The 20,518-nt window shown below is 39.6% G+C and overlaps 1 protein-coding gene across 4 annotated transcripts in view; it reads right to left on the minus strand.

The window, feature by feature from the left end:
* Window positions 1-20,518, minus strand: part of SYNRG (synergin gamma) — a 46,746-nt gene that overhangs the window by 25,576 nt on the left and 652 nt on the right. For 3 of the 4 annotated variants that reach the window (XM_067309733.1, XM_067309731.1, XM_067309734.1), the window contains exons 2-14: window positions 19,613-19,665; window positions 18,844-18,946; window positions 13,645-13,685; window positions 12,167-12,285; window positions 10,460-10,590; window positions 10,016-10,121; window positions 9,266-9,377; window positions 7,744-8,043; window positions 6,896-7,120; window positions 4,328-4,405; window positions 2,930-3,126; window positions 1,788-2,036; window positions 810-946 (exon numbers count right to left, since the gene is read on the minus strand). In XM_067309733.1, the coding sequence (XP_067165834.1) occupies window positions 810-946; window positions 1,788-2,036; window positions 2,930-3,126; window positions 4,328-4,405; window positions 6,896-7,120; window positions 7,744-8,043; window positions 9,266-9,377; window positions 10,016-10,121; window positions 10,460-10,590; window positions 12,167-12,285; window positions 13,645-13,681 (1,691 nt within the window). In that variant the 5' untranslated portion in view covers window positions 13,682-13,685; window positions 18,844-18,946; window positions 19,613-19,665. The remainder of the gene's footprint in view (window positions 1-809; window positions 947-1,787; window positions 2,037-2,929; window positions 3,127-4,327; window positions 4,406-6,895; window positions 7,121-7,743; window positions 8,044-9,265; window positions 9,378-10,015; window positions 10,122-10,459; window positions 10,591-12,166; window positions 12,286-13,644; window positions 13,686-18,843; window positions 18,947-19,612; window positions 19,666-20,518) is intronic. The other variant, XM_067309732.1, reaches the window with a different exon arrangement.

Below are 20,518 nucleotides of genomic sequence, written 5' to 3' on the forward strand. Positions count from 1 at the left end.
ATAAAATTTTGCTGTGTGCAATAAAAGGAAAGAAGACTTTGGGATTTTATGATCTCAGGACTTTGAAAGATTAATTTTAAACTCTCAAAGGAAGTAAGTATGCATACTTACTTTGTCATACAAAATTTGCCTGAACCAGGATTACATCTTGGCAGTCTCCCAAATGAAAATGTAAGACTGCTAAAGTCTGAATGAGATTTCAATTCATATTTATAGTCAGTTATTAAAAGTTTAAGCACTGGCCAGAGAGACGATAGAAAGAATGAAAACCCACTACAGTTCTCCACCATTTAAAAGAAGAGTATGATGTCGTGTTCTTTGCATAGTCAGGGCCTGATGAAAGACCTTGATGCCAGTGAATGTCTTCTATCAACCTCAATGAACACCGGATCATACTTTTAACAGAAGCACACAACACTAAGAGCAGTACTCATCTGTTCGAATGTATTTTTTCTGAATAGCTGTATGTATGATTTTTGCGTGAATGCTCAGTATGAAGTAATTTACAGTTGCCTGTGCAATAGTATAAACATTTGAAAAACCTATCCGCATACCTTGCATATGCAATTTACCTCAGCATGGTGAATGGAATGCTAAAGAACAGCCAACCACCTATGGTACATCAAATGTCATTTTTAATTCAGAAAGCTTAATTGTAGTTGTAACAGCCTTCAAAAGAAACTGCCAGGGCAGAAGTCAGGTGACAGAAGAAAATTACAGGCTAAAAAGCTACCCACAAAAGAGGAAAACATTTCATTTCTTAAAAGACTTTTAAAGTATTGAAGGGGTGGAAATCAATGATCTACTACCTGCTCCGGTGCTGTGAACTGGCTGCTTTGGAGGAGCCAGCTACATCCCCTTGGAAATCAGTGAAAGAGTCATCTATTGAGCCAGACTTTGAAGCGTCCTGGAACTCCTGGAAGTCATCATCCTCTGGTTTTACTACCTGGATTACAGATGTGTAACACACAAATTGATATACTGTTATCTTCCCAGATTGTCATACAGCATTAAACCTGTTCAGAAGGTTTTTTTTCCCCCCACTTTAAAAAACAAACAACCCACCCCCCCACTTTCAACATTAATATGCAAAATTGGTATGATCGGTGTTTTACTTTGCCTGCACCTCACCCTACTGAAAACACACACGAGGTGTTTAGGATTACAGAAAGTATGCATGAACTGTTGAATAAGGAACTTCATTCCCTTTACATTAAATGTATTATTCATCATAGCCATGACATCTTTTAATACAGGAAGAACACTATTAATTTAAATCAATCATACACATAGCAAAAGCATCAGAAGAAACGTTCTTGCAAGAAGGATGAACCATATTTGCAAACACCAAAATTGATTCCCAATGTCATCTACTGTGTTGGAGAAAAAAGGCTTTTATAGTTCTCAACTTCTCTTGAAAATTCTAACTTATTTTATTAGCTAACAGGATATTTTGTGCAGTTTAACCTAAAGCTCCATTTTATGGGCATTATGAAATCCTAACTACAACTAAAATCCTCTTGCAAGCATTTGTAGTGGAGAAAGCTAGTTTGTAATGGAGAAAGCCTTTTTTTTTTTTAACCTCTAACACCACCAAAAAGAAATGGAAAAAAATAAAAGGACATTTACAGTGGCATGGCTTCGCATTTTTAGATGACGCATTCTAGATTTCAGCTTCATTTTTTGTCATTTACTTAAACTCTGTTGTCATTTTGCAGCTTTGAAACAGTCAGGCTAATTCTCTTTCCAGGACAACAGATTTACCATGCAACAGAAACATCTCTAACCTGACTTGGCGGGTAGGATGGTAGAAAACCTCCCGAAGACTGTGTTGCAGCTCCACCCGCTGGTGCTGTTATGCTCATTCCTATGACGGCGGGTCCAATACTGAGGGGCATGGAGACTGGTGGTCCAGTGGGCATCAGAGGCTGCTGGCTTACCGTGGCAGGCAGTGGCATTGGTAATCCAGTTAAAGTAGGGACAGGGGCAGCCGGAAACTGGTTTAGCACATCAGGACTCACTGCCGGTATTCCTCTCTGCACAAGCAGAAAAGCAAAGACAACCATATAGTACACACTGACCAAAAAAATGCATATTGCATTCTCAGCTCCAGTTTCTAGTTTAAATTATTGAAACCATGAAAGGGCAGGGAATCAGTCTGTCTGTCTGTCTGTCTCTCTCTCTCTCTCAAAAAAAAAAAAAAAGCCCATAAGCAATGTGAATCCTACTTAACACCCTGAGTGCTGGAGTTACATGGAGGGCAATGAAAGACCTCACCGGGGTGTTCAGAAACATGGGACTGCATTTTTGTTCAGCTTTAATAAGCAAATCTAGTAAGCACTGGCAAGCAAAGCTATGCTGAACCTGGTGTGTGCTACACAGTCTTTCCCCACACACCACCCCCACATGGTACTTCAGTTTGGATCTTCACAGCTGAAGACACTCGTGCCATAGTTTCCATACAGGGTTGGTATTTTCTGACAGCTTTCTACTAAACTGGTAAAATACGACACTAAACTGACACAGAACAAAAGCTTAAAATCAACACTCTGCTGGTGGAGGAGAGAAGGCAGCAAGTTCAGCTATTCACAGTCTAGGTATACAGAAACCATATAATTTGAAGGGAACAGATGTGCATACAACAGAAGAAATACAGCCAGTATTTTATATTAAAAAGATATATGAACAGAACATCATACGTATAAGAACTATCTTCAACTGACACTAAAGGAAGGAATAACTGAAGTGTAAGTGCAGGGAAAGAAATTACAGTTTCATTGAAGTTATAATGAGAGTTTCTCTTCTGGACTCCAACAGAACTAGTATTTTACTAGAAGTGTGGTATACTAGCCACTTGTGCTGACCCGCAACAGGCAGAGAAGTTAAGTGAGCTACCTTTCTGCATTAGTCTCCAAAGCCTTAGTTGTACCTGAGTTACTGCTATCATAGCCAGGACAGCGTAAAGCTCTTCTTTTGTAAGCTTCCCAGGTGTGGTACGGTTGGCTAAAGCCCATATTTGTCCAAGAGTCTCTCTGGGCAATCCAGACGACATCAGTATGGGATAGAGTTTAGCAGTATCTATTCCAGTAGGAGTCATCGTGGTTTCTAAAATTTTCTTATACAACTCTGTTAAGAGGGAGCCAGTATTACATAGTGACAATTTCAGTTTTCAAGTGAATTTAAGATGGCTTTTCTATTTTGACTCAAACTCTTAACATTTAGTATATAAAATTAATAGCATTCAAAAAGGCATCAGCATTCTGGCATCATATTCAATATTCATGTTTCATCTAAATGCATTATTTGATGGTCTTTACATACAAGTTTACACAAAGAAGAAATACTTTATACAGAATGCTATTAGTGCTCTATATTTAAAAACACGTTTCTTTAATGAATTTTTAGGATAATTCTTATAAAAAGATAGTTATAGCAGCTTTATGTATTTAGAATTCAGTGTAATCAATATCTAGTACAACATTTCATTTTCTATTTACTGTTATTTGCATATATAAAGCAAAATAACCTTAAGAAATGAGTCTGCTTAATTAAAGAGCTACCAGAAATCAAACTACCCATGAAAGCAGTATTATCAGCAATAGCAACTTCTACTAGCATAATCTGCTGTCATTACAAACTCTAGATTAAACATTTAATGTGCTTGAAGAAACTCCCGATTTCTTCAAATGCAGATAAAGCCACCGTGAATTTCAAATGTATCAAAAATACAGGCTTCAGCTGGTGACTGAAGAAAAACACATCAGTAAATGGCAATGGGCGTACATATGCATTCACACTTTATATTGCTCACTTGGTAGAACATAACATTTCTAGTCACACTCAACAGCAGTAATTGCATAACAGCAGAGATTATAGGCTGGTAAACTAAAACGTTGTAAGATAATCTTCCAGCGTTAAAAATCAATCACTCATCCTTTTAATTCCAAAGGAAAATCAAGGACAGCAAACATCCATGGGGGTGGGAAGGGTGGGGGGGGGAGGAGGAAACTTATTCTTTCAGCCACACAGCTGCTAAACATGTATTATACACATGTGCACGCATACATTTACATTACAAACATTTACTCTTCTGGCTAAGTGGTCATGATTCTAGAATAAAAGTAAAACTATTTTCTAATTACCATAAGCCACAGTAACTGGAAAGTTTTATTATAGTTGAACAATTAATTAGATAAAATATCAATAATATTTAGTGTATTGTTTTGTACTTTTTCATCAAAAATGTATTTTCATAGAATTATTTTGTTTTAGGTTTTATTCGGCATTTTGTGCCCCCCCCTTTTTATTTATTTATTTATTTACTTACCTGGGACCAAACTATCATTGTAAATCCAAGGAGGCATCATCTGCTGAATTGGGTCCTGTGAAGGGAACACTCCAACTCCTAAATGTGTACAATTTAATAAGAAAAAGAAAGAGACAATTGTATTAGGACATACAGATTCAGAGTATAAAGATCTTGAGACTAGATCAGTTTGTCAGTATCATTCAGCATTTCAGGCAAAGATTTCGGATAGGAGTCACTGTGCCCAGAGAGGAAAAACAGCTACTACAGTCAATATATATTTCAACATAATAACTAGAATGATTGGGAGTAACAGCAAGAATACAACTATATACACACAATGAAATAAGGAGCTCCTCATTGGCCAAATTGCTGGTTGAATAGAGGCTCAAGTCTCATTGTCTCTTAAAATTTCATACAGCAGTTCTGTGCCATATCAAATTCAGTCTTCCCATCAATAGTTTGCTATTAGGGCCACTTGTAGAACAAATAACGCACACCTACCAAAACAGAAGCCTAAGAAACATTTATAACACTCCACCGATAATCCTGCTCAGGGAAATCCACAAACAGCCCGAACCTCTGCAACAGATCTTTCCCCTGTTCACAAATATGTATCCGTTGCCTCACTGCTCCTAGTCTTCAGGTCCAGAAGACATCATTGCCGTCTTCGCTACTGCAGAGTATGATAATGCGATCTGTCACACTTTAGTCCCTGTGAATTGAATATTTACTTCTCCAGTGTGTTCACTCTTCCCCTCAGTCTCACAGTTTTACTCCCTGATCTAGCTCTCCTCAAACTGATTTTTTTCCTTACCTCAGATGAAGCTCTGACAAACTCTTCATTATTTAAGGATTCACTCATTCTTTCCCAATGTCCTTTCATCTCCTCATCTTCCGCATCAATTCTCTCCTGACTACAGTCTAATTTCTAATCATCCCATAGCTCCAAGCACATTTTAATACAAGCATTTCCTTCCATTTCACCAGCCAAGCAAAAGACATTTGCTGCTTCCTCCAATCTGATTATTCTTCTTCAGCTTTAACCACTCTTCCCAAGACACTTCTGCATACTACCACTTCTTGCTCTCCCCCCCCCGAATATCTGATATAGCTCAACTCCTTAAAATGAAATAATAGCAAAAGTGAAAAGGAATTCATATAGTTGATCTAGCTGATACATAGGAGAATCTTGCTCAAAACTTTGATAACATCAAGACGGCTGAAGGTTTGCCATTTTTCAGTATTCCCTTTTCTCTGCCGTTATCACTTATCTACCAAACTTCTGTTCCTCACAAAGGATTTGAGCTCATCCCTCAGAGCCCCCTTAACATCGGGAATTATTCTAAAGTATTGTACTACATAATCACCTCCAACACCATCATCTTCTGCAGGCTGCCTCTCATCTCAAGCCAGGGTCATTTGTCCCCCACCTCTTCTTCTTTTTTTTTTTTTTTAAACAGGCATCAGATTATATTGGATTTGTGCAAAATGAACAATGCAATTATTTTGCACTGACTGAACTATGAATAAATGAATGACTCCTATTTCATGCTGTGTATTCTTTTAAGTTAAGTCACTTTTATCAATTTATCATTTATTATAAAGGCCCTCCACTTATTAAAAAAATGCCTATTCAAACCATTTAATTTCATCCAATGAGTTTTTTTGTTTGTTTGTTTTGTTTTTTGGACAAGGTAACACTTGAAAGCAACATATACCAGCAGCCAGAGTGGAACACATAAGATTATTAATAAAAAGTTACTGAACTTCTAGGAAAGAACTGCTTGAGAAAGCGCCTAATTCATTTATCTGTGCACAAGAAATTGTCTCCCTTCTCCATTTCATCTCACCCTCCAGTGAAGTGAGATTACACAAAGGGCTTGTATTTATTCTTGAATACACTGGAGCTCAAGTTTCATGTAATCCTCAAGTCCAATATAGGAGCACTAATCAAGGTGCAACAGGTAACGTGGGTCTGTTTTGACTGAAATAAGTAGTGAAGAACCAAACATTCAACTGTCAACTTTAATAAAATGCAAACTGGAACTAAAGCTTGTTTAAAGTTTGACTTACTCCATCTGGTCCAGCTTTTGAAATTTTGATTTCTAAAATGCAGACAACTTTAGACAAAACACATATGAGAGGCAAATTGTCTAGGAATCTAATAGCGTCTACCCAAGGGCTTTAACCTAACAAGAGTTTACCCCTCAAAGTTCAAGATGAAAATCCACCATGATATTGACCATCTTTAGTAGCAAATTTCCTTAAATAAATAAATAATAATAATAAAATCTTTAGAGAGCACAATTTTTTTTCCAAGAAAGAGGACAGAATATTTTAAAACAGAAGCAGACCTGATTAAACAAACATGTTAAAGTGATTACAGCAGTAAATTCATGTGGAAAGAGTTCAGAGCAAAATCATAGTTGTTACTTTCAGCAAGGAGCAAGAGGCATTGACATATTATTCAAGCAGGCATTCAGAGCAAAATTATGCAGCATTGGCCTCAGAATTAGTGTATAAAGTGTTAGCATTCAAGCAGCATTTTATTAGATTTAAATTCTGTCATATGTTTCATTTGCTCACCACACTCTTCAACTGCTATGTTTTGTTCTGAAGCCTTGAGCACCTCTGCAGTAGTGGTACCACTTTCATGTCCACCTATACCACCCCAGTCATTGATGGTTAGACTGGGATGAACTTGGCTTGCAGCTGAGGCTTTGTGCCCAACTTCGGTTGTTTTAAGTTTGGTTTGGTCTTGTTCAGATTCATTTAAGCCATTATCTAAGACTTTCTCCTCCAAGGAAGAGCCTGAATAAACAGCAGGAGGAAGTGTTTATATTTGTTATTAACCACCCAGACTGTAATTCTACACTTCTAAAGGAGAAGTATTACTGGTACCACTGATGAATTATCAAGATCAGTATCTGTCCCAGTTCAGAGCAATAGTACCACCCTGTTCAAACACTTTTAGGGCCTGATTCTGCCCCGATATACCATACAACAAAGTAAAAAAAAACAAACACAAAAAAGCAGCAAGTAGGAGAGGAAATTCATTAAATACATAAGCGCATAAATGCTCCACAGTAGCATAATAAATGTATTTTTATACCACCAGCTCAATGATATCTTTTTGTACTGCACACTTTAAAAAAAAAAAAAAGGTAGTAGAAGAGGGAGAAGACTTAATTCTCTTAACATCAGCAATATGTATATTTAACAACCTTTGGATTGACACATGACTTGCTCTGGCAGTAAAGTTCTAAGGGAAGGAGGAGAGGAACTTAATCGCTTTTCCCCATGGATCAGCAGGTTTCTACTTAATTGCCTATGTATTACTTTTTTCAACCAGAGTGAATAACAATAAGAGAGGTAATGACTCTGTGCATCTCTATGACAGAAGGCGGCATTTAATAAAAGATATTTTGAGTTACCTGTTTTATGGATACTGGGTGAAGATGCAGAGGTAGGAAAATAAGGAACCTGCCCAATAGTACCATGCAGGATGGATAACACTGGAGTCTGGGCTGAAGGGAGAGGCTGGACCATAGCCTTTTCTGAAAGCAGTTGCCCAGCCTCAGTAGCAGAACGGAAAGGCTGAAAAGGCTGAGAGGTGGGTTGAGGCACCAGTTTGGGGATTTCAACAGGCCCTTGTATAAAGTCACTAAATTCTTCATCATCAAGAAAAGCAGAGTGGGAAACAGATACAGCGGAATGGGATGATGTGGGATGATCTGTAAAATGGAATGAACACACAATGCAAAGTGATGAGGGAAAAAGGCTCTTAGGTAGAAAGGTAGGGAAAAATGATAAATATTAGGTATGCACAGCAAATGGGTGAGGAGAAACAGCAGTGGATACATTATTTGACAAAGAGATGAGAATAGTTACCCTTGTTAGCATAACAGAAATACATGAGGTAAAACTGAGCAGTCACTTCCCACCATGCATCTTCTTTCCCAGATTTTTTATGAAGTAAACACTTGGATTGAAACTTGATTCTTAACACTGGCTATGAAAGTATTCCATTTGTTTTAAACAAACTGGGTCAAAACAAATCAAAGGGTAATATTCTCAAGTGGACATAACTGGGGGGTGGGGGGGCAGCAGGGGTGTTCTCCCTCAAAGAAGCATTTTATCCTCAGAAATTCAACAATATATCATAAGATCCAAAATAAGTTTATATTCAATTAGACAGTTTTCTGATGGATCCCCTTCCCATAGTTACCCATCTTAACAAAGCTGACATGGGATGCGCAAGTCAATCGGCAACGGAAAAATCATCAGAAAAACACTCGTGACCTCGGAATTATTTAAAAGCAAACCCACAGAACAGATGAAGATTTAGCTGGGAAAAAGCTTGTCTAGACAAGCTTCATTTCAGGCTAGACACAAAACAAGCTATACAACTACAATTCAAAGGAAATCTTTAGTAGTAATTGTTACAAAGGTAGTTATTACTGAGAAAAGAGAATACAAATGGCTTCAGTTTGACCATGCCCAGGTAATGGTATAAACATAAGCTATTAGAGTACACTGAAGTCATTATACAACATTTTGATAATACTTAGCACTTATATAGCACTTCTCAGCTTCAAAAGCACTCAGCAAAACATTAATTAATTGTTTGTCTAGGAAAAAAAACAAACTCAATTATAACATTTAGAATCAAAGCGTATAAAGGAAGTTACTAACGGTGGGCTTAACATTCATTATCAATTTACATGAGACTTCACATTAAGCACATCACATTAAGCTTTCTTCTAAAGATACAGAGTCTTCTAATGAAAGCCAAAATCTAATATTTCACTGTCATAACCTGAGAAAGCAAACAGCAGCTAGGATGACATTTCATTCTACAATGCAGAAAATACACCATATAAAGGTGCTTCTCGGAATCAAAATTCTCAGCAGAAGGAACCAAACATCAGAGTTCTGAATTGGAAGATGACAAACCTGGCTTTTTTGGATGCGATGCTGGTGTTGGGTGCATTTTAGCATCTCTAGAAAAACCATCTAAATTTCCTTTAATGGCTTCCAGTGCATCGTCTCGGCTTTTTTCACCTGTCTGAGACATGACAGAACATTTGAAAAACTGACAGTACAACTCAGTTTTTTTTCAACAGCCATGCTTGTTTAGCAAAAAAAATTAGCAATGCCTGCTGTTAGATTAAAACCTTCTTTCTCCAGCAACGCTTTTCTGAAGCATATGAACAAGAACTCTGCTATTTAGAAAGCGAGATTATTTTGCAGACCACAGAGTGACGGCGTTTCTCAGTCTTCAGACATACAGTTTGTGTATTAGAACAATGTATAAACATTACTCAGCTATTTGTATTCTTGCAGATGAGAACTTCTGAGCTCACTGGAACTGTCCAAAACTTAATAAAGTTAATGAACAAGCCACCAAACAATCTATTCTGGAAACTCCATCTGTTCCCAAATCTTACACACCAGGTAAGTTTATTTTTGAAAAGCTGATTTCATTTTCAACACCAGACTTTGTTTACATTACACCAAAAGTGTGTAAGTGTGTAAAGGACTGAATATTCCAGATGCTTTCCAAGATCTAATTTGATGCCTCAAATTTATACGAGGCATTATAAATTTCCCACTTATCTGCTTGTCAAATGAGACAATCCCATTAAAAGCCAAGTTAAAAAAAAAAACAAAAAAAAACCCACCACCCAGTTATTTAGGACATACCTTAGGTTTCACACTGCTCAAGAGTCTCAGCTTTTGTTTCTGCTCTTCAAACTGGCGTCGTTTTCGTTCTTCTTCTAAGAATTTCTGCTGGTGCTCAAATCTCTTTCTAAAGCAAAATGATGAAAAAGCTAAAGAAAGTATTTTTTCATTATAATTTTCATGTCAAGCTTCTTCTTGATTTTTCCATTTCTCCTTTCTCAAATTCAGGTGGCTTGGTGTACATACTTCCACTTTTCGCTGAATAGTAAGAAGACAGGCACTACTAACTTCATAGACTGCCTTCAAATGCAAAGGAGTGATCTTCACAATATTTTATAGTCCTAACTGCACTTCTTTCTAGAGAAACTATCAATAATAATTTTACTGTGTGGACTACACCTCCAGCCTATGCCTCTCCCATGAAAAAAAGGAGAATTTGCCAAGAGTAAATTAAGTGTCACTTACTGTTGTTCTTCTGCAAACTGTTTCTGCATGTCAGGGGTATACTGTGGGGCTGCTGGACGCATTCCTAAGAAAGGAGCCTGTCCCATGAAAGGCATTCCAGTTGCTTGCATTGGCCCTAAAGGCATGCCACCCTAGAACAAAAATCAATAATACAACTCCAATACAAAAAGCCAAACCACCGGAAATTACACCATGCCAAATTGTGAACTAGCTAGATCTCATAAAATTTAGAGCATTAGGTGTAATTGGATGAGAAGCCTCTGACCACAGACTGGCTGTTAAGAGGAAAAAAAAGCATCGGTCATTCAGTAGATGGCACTCTTCCCTCTCAATACAGAATCACAATTCTTAAAGGAATTTAAAAGGCAGGCTGCTCTTCTGGACAAATACAAAAAAAAAAAAAAAAAAAACCCAGGAATTCAGATCCATGTAACCTACCTCAAGAGTGGGAATGTTACAGATATCCCAACCTAAACCCTCTTCAGTACTATGCTTTGGGTCTTTTTTCCCTTTTTCCCCTATTCTAAGGGATTGTGTAATATTTTTAAATTCCATCCAGGAGATGCACTCTCCTAACCAACAATGGATGCTGGCAAAATCTGGTCTGGCCATTTTGCAAGCATAGCTTATCTAGGGGTCCAAGAGAGGGAGATTGTATAAGACAACAGAAAAGAGGACACTTGCCTGTATAAATTGCATCTGTATTAGAAAGGTTTGCTGATATATATAGCAATTAGCTACAGAAGAGTTAAAGACAGAAAGTTGCTTTAAGCAAGAAAAAAATGACAATGAAACACAGGAAGCAGGATAAATGGGAAAACTGATCAAGTGAAAAAAATATAGCACATTTAAGATATTCTTTGCTCCTTGGAACAAAGGATTTTTCTTTATTTTAAGTTTATGAATTGCCACCTACATTTACAAAACATAGTTCTATTACCACCAGCAGAGGCATTACAAATGGATAAAATGAAATGAGGTAAATTGGCCATGATCAATCAAATTGTGTACATAGTGACGTCTTATCAGCTTATAAACGTCTCATTTAAAATACTACACAATATACCACCTTAAGAGCAGGAATGTAATTAATAGAAAAGCAAAGCGAAAAAAGAGAAAGCATGAAGCAAAAGTAAAAAGACAGAAGTATATTGTGGGAGTTTTGAATTGCAATAGCTACTTAACAGTTCGATAGTATTACTAACCATACTTTAGAGTAGGTGGCATCTAATAGCTTTTCAACATCTTACTAACATTTTTGTTTCTGTTGCCGTTGAGGGACCACCCTTCTGTTACCAGACCTTGATGTAATAACACATATAAAAAATGAAAGGTCAGGTTCTATTATCTTTGACTGGACTATAACATCCAAGTTGCTTTAGAGGTAACTGATATTGTCCTTGCACTACACCCTCATTTCTCTTTATTCTACAACAGCAAGTAATATGCGCCAAACTCCCACACTCTCTCTATTCAGATCCCAATGAAGCTTAGAGAATTCTTTAAATATCAGAAATATATTCAAAGAGAATACTATCAAATCTGATGCCCTGCCTCAATTTATACCCACTAATACCCATGTTTCAGTTTCAAGCCAGGTTCTCCCCCGTTATTGCACCGCAGTTGAGAGGGCTACGAGGCTGGCTGTCACCTTTCGAACAAACATCAAAGCACCCATTTCAATCCACAAACACAAGAGTCACACACCTGCATGGTCATGGGTCCTGGAGGCATCTGAGAACCGTAATTCATGCCCATCATGCCTGGCATATTGGACTGCATGACAGAAACCATTGGAAACCCTTGCTGTTGCATAGGAATCATCCCTACGACAAAATATTAAACAAGGTAAGCTCCCTGTTAGTGTTAAAGCTTGTCTTTTGTTTTTGTTTTCCTATTAAGCCAGTATAGCAAAGGAAAGGAAAAACCTCTCAGTCTGGCTGGTTTCATAACTCATTCTGGTTTCATAAATAAAATAAATAAATAAAAAACATACAACACTGCAGGCAGCCACAGAATTTCCTTAGGTTAGGCGCTGGCCAGTCTAATGGAAGAAATGTTAAGGGGCTTCCCCAGCAACTAAGTTGATGAATCCCTCCACCATCCTACAGATTCTCTGTGGGTTTCTTCCCATCTTATTTCAGAAGGGTCATTTCCAACCATAACAAGATTTAATTGGCCAGGGTGACAGGCACTGATAATTCCCCATTTCTCTTGGAAGGGGAACTTATAAACTAGTAGCTTTTGAAGATAAGTCAATGGGAGATAAACTCGTATCGTTTTCACAGTCAAACTCCCACATTCTAAGCTGGCTGGATAGATTAGTTAGACCACTATCCGTATTAGAATGATTAAAGTTTTATCAGTAAAAGCTAAACTTAAACAGAATTAGACAAATCAAGCTGGAATGTGTTAATTCACTGAATAAAGCCAAACAGATTATGTTTCAGTATTTTCATATCTCACATTTTGCTATCTTGGGAGACACATACTAACAGAAAATACAGATGTGTTACCAGCACTCTGAGACAATTATAACGGTGCATAACTTAACATCATAGGTAAAAGCACTCCAGAAGGGACATGACACACTCGGGAGTAATCCATAAATCAGTCCCTGAGAAATGGCGTTTTTTAAGAAAATTCTCCCCTCCCCTACAATTTCTCTCTGCATTTCCCATTAATTAAACAAACAGCACTGGAATAGGAATGAGAACAAAGGTAATTTAAGGCTGAGGCTCTCCTATTGTATTAATATTTTCCACACAGGTTGCACCTCTTGTCCCAGGGTCTTGCTGTGCTTTGTAAATATTTACCAGGTCTTGCAACACCCACACAATATGGGCATACACAGCTGGTAGATGAAGCATAAAGAGGTTAAATACCACGTTGAAAATAATACAAAAATCTAAAAGGCAAATTCAGGTTCAAAATGGAGTTTTAGCTCCTAGATCTTTAATCTAGCATTCTGGTAATAGTGCTTCTTCAACATTATATATAAATTTTTACAAATAATGTTGCAAGACTCAGCTTACAGATACTGAATCGAAGCGAAAAACAGCTAAGAAGGTCACCTAATAGTCACATTTCTGAGCATCAGCACAGAACAGAAATTACTTTAAGTTGTTTAATGTATCTAAACAAAGGAAAGAACTTAGCGCTCAGAACCTGAAATTCATACATACCTTGAGGAGGGCCTAAACCGCCTGCTACAGGAAACATGAAGCTGGGGATGGAAAAAAGGTACATGAGAGTCTGTAATTTTAATGCAACTTCTCTACAAAAATGAATTAAAAAGCTACCTTGACTTGCATGTCAACACCACCACCAAACTCTCCCACCTTTTGGTCAGCATATGCACCTGCTACTGCAGATTTCACAGAACAGAACATCCCTACGTTATGGAAAAAGCCATCCCTCCCAGGGATCCTCAGGGGAGATCCTTCGAAATGACGGAAGAGTTGCACTGGCACTGTCAATATTGTCACAGGCAGCAAAACGAAGGAGAAACATATTTCACCTGCTGTAATACTACTAAAGTGGTTTTGACTCATCTACATTACCCACCAAAGAGTTTTCAGCACCTTTATTAACGTGGGCTAGGCCTTCAAGAACTGCAGAATGAATAAGCATCTCCTGCTGGAGGCATCTGATTCAGCAGGATCATCAACTGCATCAGGAAATAGTTCTCAGCTGCTTAGAAACAGTTTTTCTGCAGACAAATAAACTATCCAACTAACTAACAACAAGTATCACAAAATAACGTCTTTTATATTTTGTCAATTACATCTAATTAGAAGAAAAATAGCAGAAAATGGAAAAAAATATATTCATGAAAGTATCAAGGGCTAGGACACCTGAAGGAAGATCTGCTAAAAATTCAACTGAAATTATAATGGCAATTACTAGCCCTCACTTTGAAATGAAAGCATGTGCTGTGCTGCCAAACAGGAAAAAAGACCTAGTTTAGAAGTCTCATTTGCAAGCAACACTTTGAATGAAGTTCTCATCTGGTAAATTACTGCTGACGTATGTTTCTATGTCCCAGCCAGCTATTACATCAAAATACTATGCAAAGAAACATATTTATAGATATTCAATATCCCTCAGCACAAGGGTGGATTTAAAAGAAACTGCCAAAAAGGCAAAGGAGAAAATGGTATCATAAATGACTGCAGACAGTTTCTAAAAACCTTCAGTAAATTCAGAAAGACATCCTGATTTATAAATATAAAAGAGTGGTGTAATAAGAGTACCAAGATAAAATAAGGAATTCAGCTTGTGGATAAATGCATAATTTAATTGTAACTACCTATAATACAGACAGCAGGTTACATGGTCACCAAAACCACCTACATTATTCTCCATTTCATCCTCTAACTTGGAATCTTTTTAATACCTTAGCTTTTTCTTTTGCCCTAACCACCAGGATACACACTAATTTCTCCTTCCATAACTAACACACACTTCTGTGTTCCAGCAGGCCCAGGTCTTATCATTCTTAATCACCACCACAATTTTTAGTTTCCGTATTCGAAACACTAGGTAGATGCACACTATCTGACCTCAAAACAAGTGCTGGGACTATCTGGATGGGATTCAGATCAAACAGTCTAAACTGCGACCAAAATATACTGAACTGATGGGTGTTCAATTTGGTCATTTTAACCCACTTCTTAGCATACAAGTATTAATATCATGAAGACAAACAGCTGACTTTAAAAATCCTAGATGGACCCATGACCCCCATCTTGGTCAGAAAGGTGGTTTTCTCCATTCAAGGGCTGAAGTCCAGCCAATTAACTGGATCCTGCCTGCATTGGATTTCACCTATGGAAATAGTTCTTCTGCCACCTGTCAGCAAAGAGTGCCACCTTGGTAACATATCCTCTTAAAACGGGTGTAATTTCAGATGTGTGGAGTTTTTGACATAAGTCAGACCCACAAGTGCAACAATTTTAGGCATCAAAAAACCCACACAATTATTTGTTTCTTCAGAATTACAAAACATTAAAATTTAACTTTTAAAAGCTCACAAGTATCAAAAGGCATTCTCAGTTTCATGTTTTCCCTTATCCGTGGGGAATCTGGTCACGGAAACAAGAATTCTTCCAAATTAGCAAATGTAATGTCATCTAAACAAGCACTGCAAGGTACCATTGCTTGTTGGAAGCAAATAAAGGCCAGACTATTAAATATTTATCCCCTTCTACAGAACTCCTGATTTATTTATAAGCCTCCGATGAAAAAAAAAACAACAAAAAACGGCAGCTAATTAGAGGAGACTGAAAGAAGAGCTACTTAAACAAAAGCAGCAAAGCAAGCTTCTTTAACACGGTATTCTGTATGTGCGGCTAGGATCCATCACAGACCTCGCTCCAAAATTTAGCTATGCAATTGCCTAGATTAGCCACAAATCCACATGCGTAATCCCCCATGAATTGCTTTATTCAAACAACAAATTTTTTTTCAATCTCTGAAAAGTAGTCTAGAAATAAAGAAAAGGTATATCTACACATATCAAGCTAAAGCAACTGATTCTCAACACTGAAAAAGAAAGTTGTCACAGTAAGTTCTTAGACAAAACTGAAGCACTATAGAAAATTACGGAACTTGAATTACTATATATTGATAGGAGCAGTATCTGAAGTAACTTTCTTTTAAAGGAGACTTTTTAATTCCAGGTGTCTCAAGAGAATTACACAATAAACAGACACCTTAAAAAAAATAAATAAAAGGATGAAACTGTCCTATTTTTAAGAGGGGCATGATAAAGTAAGTAGTCCGTAAGACCAATATACTACTTTGGGGCTAAAGAACAATTATAACCAGCTGAAGGTATGCTCTAAAATGACCGAATACGCCTTCTACACAATGCAATCCTTCGACTCTGGTTGTTTAAAATACATAGGCTAGTTGACTACTATCGAGCACGCTGTTTTAATATAGTTTCTTATTTCCCATTATTTTTACAATGGATTTAAATGGACCTGTGGACATTTCTGTCATTCTCAACAGCAGACGCACTTGACCACCTAGGTTCACGCAATCAGCCATAATACTTTGGGTAACACAGCAAGAAAACGTAATGTAGACAGAAAGATACAAACTATGTATTCTATTTTGCGCAGCGTTTACCACAAGGAAAACAAAGCAACGTGGTTAGAATAGAACTCTCAAAGCAGTAATATAAATCTGCAAATTTCTATCAGATAAGTAGCTTAGATATGGAGCTTCAAAAAAAGTCAGCTTCAGTCAAAAAGTATGAGTGTAAGGAGAAGCAGCTCCTTTTCTGTATTCCTATTTTACTGCAAAAGCTCCAAACTACACATAACATTTTCCCATCTATAACTGGATTTTTACATCTCCTAATTCCTAGTGAATACAATTCTATCAGTACAACATAAACTAAGTCATAGTATTTTTCAATAGCAAATTTCTACCCAGAAGTCCACAACAATGAAAGAGAAACAAAGCAAAAAAAAAAACACAGAAAGAAACTTTTCCTCTACTTCCAGTCTTCAAACTCAAAAACCCCAAAATATTAACAATGAGAAACAGGGATTTTAAAATCCTCTTATTTTTCAAAATCTAGAGTTTATTAACAGTTTTTGTTACTTGTTTTAATCACGTATGCTTGCTAAGTAGACAGCGTTGCTCTAAGAGAAGGATGGATGGTTTATTCAGCCACTCGTAAGAACTTTTGCAGATTTGTATATATGGTGAAATACAAAGATAGCCTCCTATCCCTTCCAAAATATGCATACGCCTAAGTATATACTTGAGCTTTTCTCTTCCCAAATGCTTTGCAAACTGTATTCCCAGAGCACCTATGATGCCTGCTCATAAACGCAGAGCAGCAACCTGGCTAAAGACAGCCGAAGAAAAGCTCCCTACACACACGCGCGCACGTTTCCGGCAAAGGTCGCCACAGCGCAGACCTTCCCTCACTGAATTTATGCCAACACAGACAAAACTGCATGTTTTGGGTATCCAGGAAGACTCAATGAATTTAAATTCCCTTTGTCGAAGCACAATTTACCCAACTTTGTGCCTCTATAAAAGTAGGACAACAGATAAATAGCACATAAGAGCCTAGGTTAAAATACGTATTTTAACCGGCCCCGACCAGCAGCCTCCGTCGCTACCCAAACCTCCGGCACCCAAAGAGCGCTCGTGAGCCGCACAAACCCCTTTCTGCCCAAATTTCCGAGGCGGCAGCTGCGGAGCTAGACAGCAGAGCGGGGCACAGCCCCCCAAGTTTGGGGACCAGCGCCCAAGGCCAAGAAGGGGGGGGGGGAGATAAGGTAGGAAGCCAAAAAGGGAGCAAATCGCAGCAAAACGCAGAGGCACCCCGGCCCGAACGCGGCCTCCGGGGCGCACCCCGGGCGCGGGGCCCTGCCAGCCGGGTCTGCCCCCCCGCCGCTGCCCCACAGCCCCCCGCCGCTGCCCCACAACCCACCTGCCCCCCCGTGCCCCAAATCTCTGCCCCCCTCGCTCGGGCCGACATTTCCCCTCCCCCGCGCCCCCCAACTCGTGTCCCCACACAGCCTCTCGCCCGCCCCCCCACCCGTGTCTCCCCACAGCCTCCGTGTCACCCCCCCCGCGTCTCCCCGCGCCTCCCTCCCCCCGCTCTGCCCCACATCCCGCCGCTGCCCCTCCCGCCCCGCCGCCCGCTCCCCGGCCCGGCCGCCGCCACCGACCTGGCGGCCCCGGCGCTGCCCGCCGCGCCGCCGCCCGCGCCGCCCGCCGCCCCGCCGGCGCCCCCCGCGCCGGGCCCCGGCCGCAGCGCCATCTTCCCGCTCCGGCCGCCCCGGCAGCGGCTGTCAGCTGAGCCGCGGCGGCTTCCGGGGCCGGGCCCCGCGCGCGGCCCGCCCCTGCCCGCCCCGGCCCTGCCCTGCCCGGCCGCGGGGGGAGCCCGCGGGGCCCGGAGCGGCACGGCCAGGCCCGGCCCGGGGGCGCGGTGCCGTGAAAAAGCGGCCGAAAGCGGCTGTATGCGATCGCGCTGACGAAAGGACGGTCATAAACGCCGTGTCGCGACGCTCCGCTGAGCGACTCCAGGGGACGGCTTGTCCCTCCGGCCTCTCCTTTCTCCAAAGGAAATACCCCACCTCAGGGCGCCTGGTTAGGAACAGGCCATCTTCAAACGCGTACGGACCCTCAACATTGGGCTCCTTGACCCCGAGACAAAAAAAATTAAAAATTTCCAATTTACATCCGATCCTGTCTTCTTTTCAAGAGTGATTTTAATATTGAGGCTATGTTGACAACGTCACATTTAGGCACCTAAATAATTAATAAATAGTTGGGAGACTTAAAACTTTATCTTAACCAATATATTGGTTAATTATACGACCTAATAAGCCAATATCACTGCAAGTAACCTGGCACACAACGGCAGTCGCTGTAGCTTTTCTGCCTTTCACTGGCAGCCGAGCAGGGGAAGGTTGTACGCTCTCTCAGGCCTATCCCAACCGTCGTGCAACGCTGCATGGGAACAAAAACAGAAACCGTAACTCTGCTGCCCAAGGTACTATTTTCATTATAGGAAACAGCAGTAAGAGCATTCCAGCTCCCCTGACAGCCTCCCAGGCTCATTCTCCTGCCATCTGTGCTGCTGGCAGGAGCAGCAGCGGCACCAGCAGCAACTACTCACTGCAGAGAAAGGGGGAAGGAAGCCACTAATGCTTTTCTGTGAAAACTTTAAAAATGCCACCCTTCCCCTCAAATAGTAATAGGACATTGGGGATCTAAATCCCGGGGCTGGCAATGAAATCTAGCTGCAGCTGTGTCTTCTTCTCTTGCCATCGCAATACCCTCTGCAAGGGCAGCAATTGTTCTGGCTAATTTGGTCAAATACAGGTTTGTAACAGCTGGCCACATTCAGGTCATTTGAAGCATTACTTCCATGTTATTACATTACAACTGTCAGCCAAAAACCTCAGAAGTACTGTAGAATAAAAGCACTCCTTGTGATTAACTAGTAAATCATAGTGCACCTAATCATACAGTGGCACAGAAGCAGCTCATATCTCTTAATAAGATCAGCCAGAGCTTGGTAAAATATATTAGAAAGCACAGAAAAACTGGAGATCTTCTTTGCCCTCAGGCAAGTGCAAAGGTGTAAGATTCAGTATGACAATTTTTCATTACCTTTACACAGAAGTAAATCCTGAGAGATATCACTGCTTACGCTGATCAGTAGCCTATGAAAAGTTTCAAAAAACACATTAAAATCTGACCCAGCCTTAGAAAAAGCCAGATGTCTTAAGCTGTCTCATTTCATAAATAAACTCCCCTAAAGAGAAATATGGCACCATTCATTCTGCAGAATTAAAACTGCACCATGCTGTGCAAGACTAAGATGCTCATGATCAAAAGCTGTTTTCTCTCTCGCTACCACTACTGGAATAAGCATATATATTCTATGTATTAGCAGTGCCTTTAAAGGTGAATATTGGTAATTTCTTACTCAAGTTATTAAATATATCCTATCTTGTATCTGCCATCAGTGCCTTGCAGCAGGCAACTTGGGACTTCACAGAATATATGAGTGCATTCTTACTAAAATATACAGGCAAATTCATTTACAGATGTTAAAATGAAGACATTATTTCCTGTAGAATCCTAATGTAAGGTGCAATTCCTACAAACAAAACAAAGACAACGTAGCTTTAGTGTAACTTGGGAATAGGCCAAACAGGATGCAGAAGAGTCTTCCAACAGTTTCTCTCCCCTCCAAAAGTTTCTTACAAAACTTTCATAGTATTCAGTAGGATGGAAAAATTAACAGCTCTGTATTGTAAATGATTTCTACAGATCTAGGATCCATTTCCAAAATGGATTAAATATGACAAAACCTTGAAGGCAGAGCTCAGTGTGCATACACTGCAAGAAGCCAGTCCTGTAACAGGAACGCTTGCTTATAAGATTATCGTTGCAAAGGAGAAGGCACTCCTGCATTACTGGAATTCTGACATGACAACAGTGGATTGAGAACATGTAGAAGAGGAGGAGATGGAAAATGTGTGGAGCCTGGCCCTTCTACATAACAGGCTA

Source organism: Apteryx mantelli, chromosome 22, assembly GCF_036417845.1.
Source record: "Apteryx mantelli isolate bAptMan1 chromosome 22, bAptMan1.hap1, whole genome shotgun sequence".
NCBI classification, from domain to species: domain Eukaryota; kingdom Metazoa; phylum Chordata; class Aves; order Apterygiformes; family Apterygidae; genus Apteryx; species Apteryx mantelli.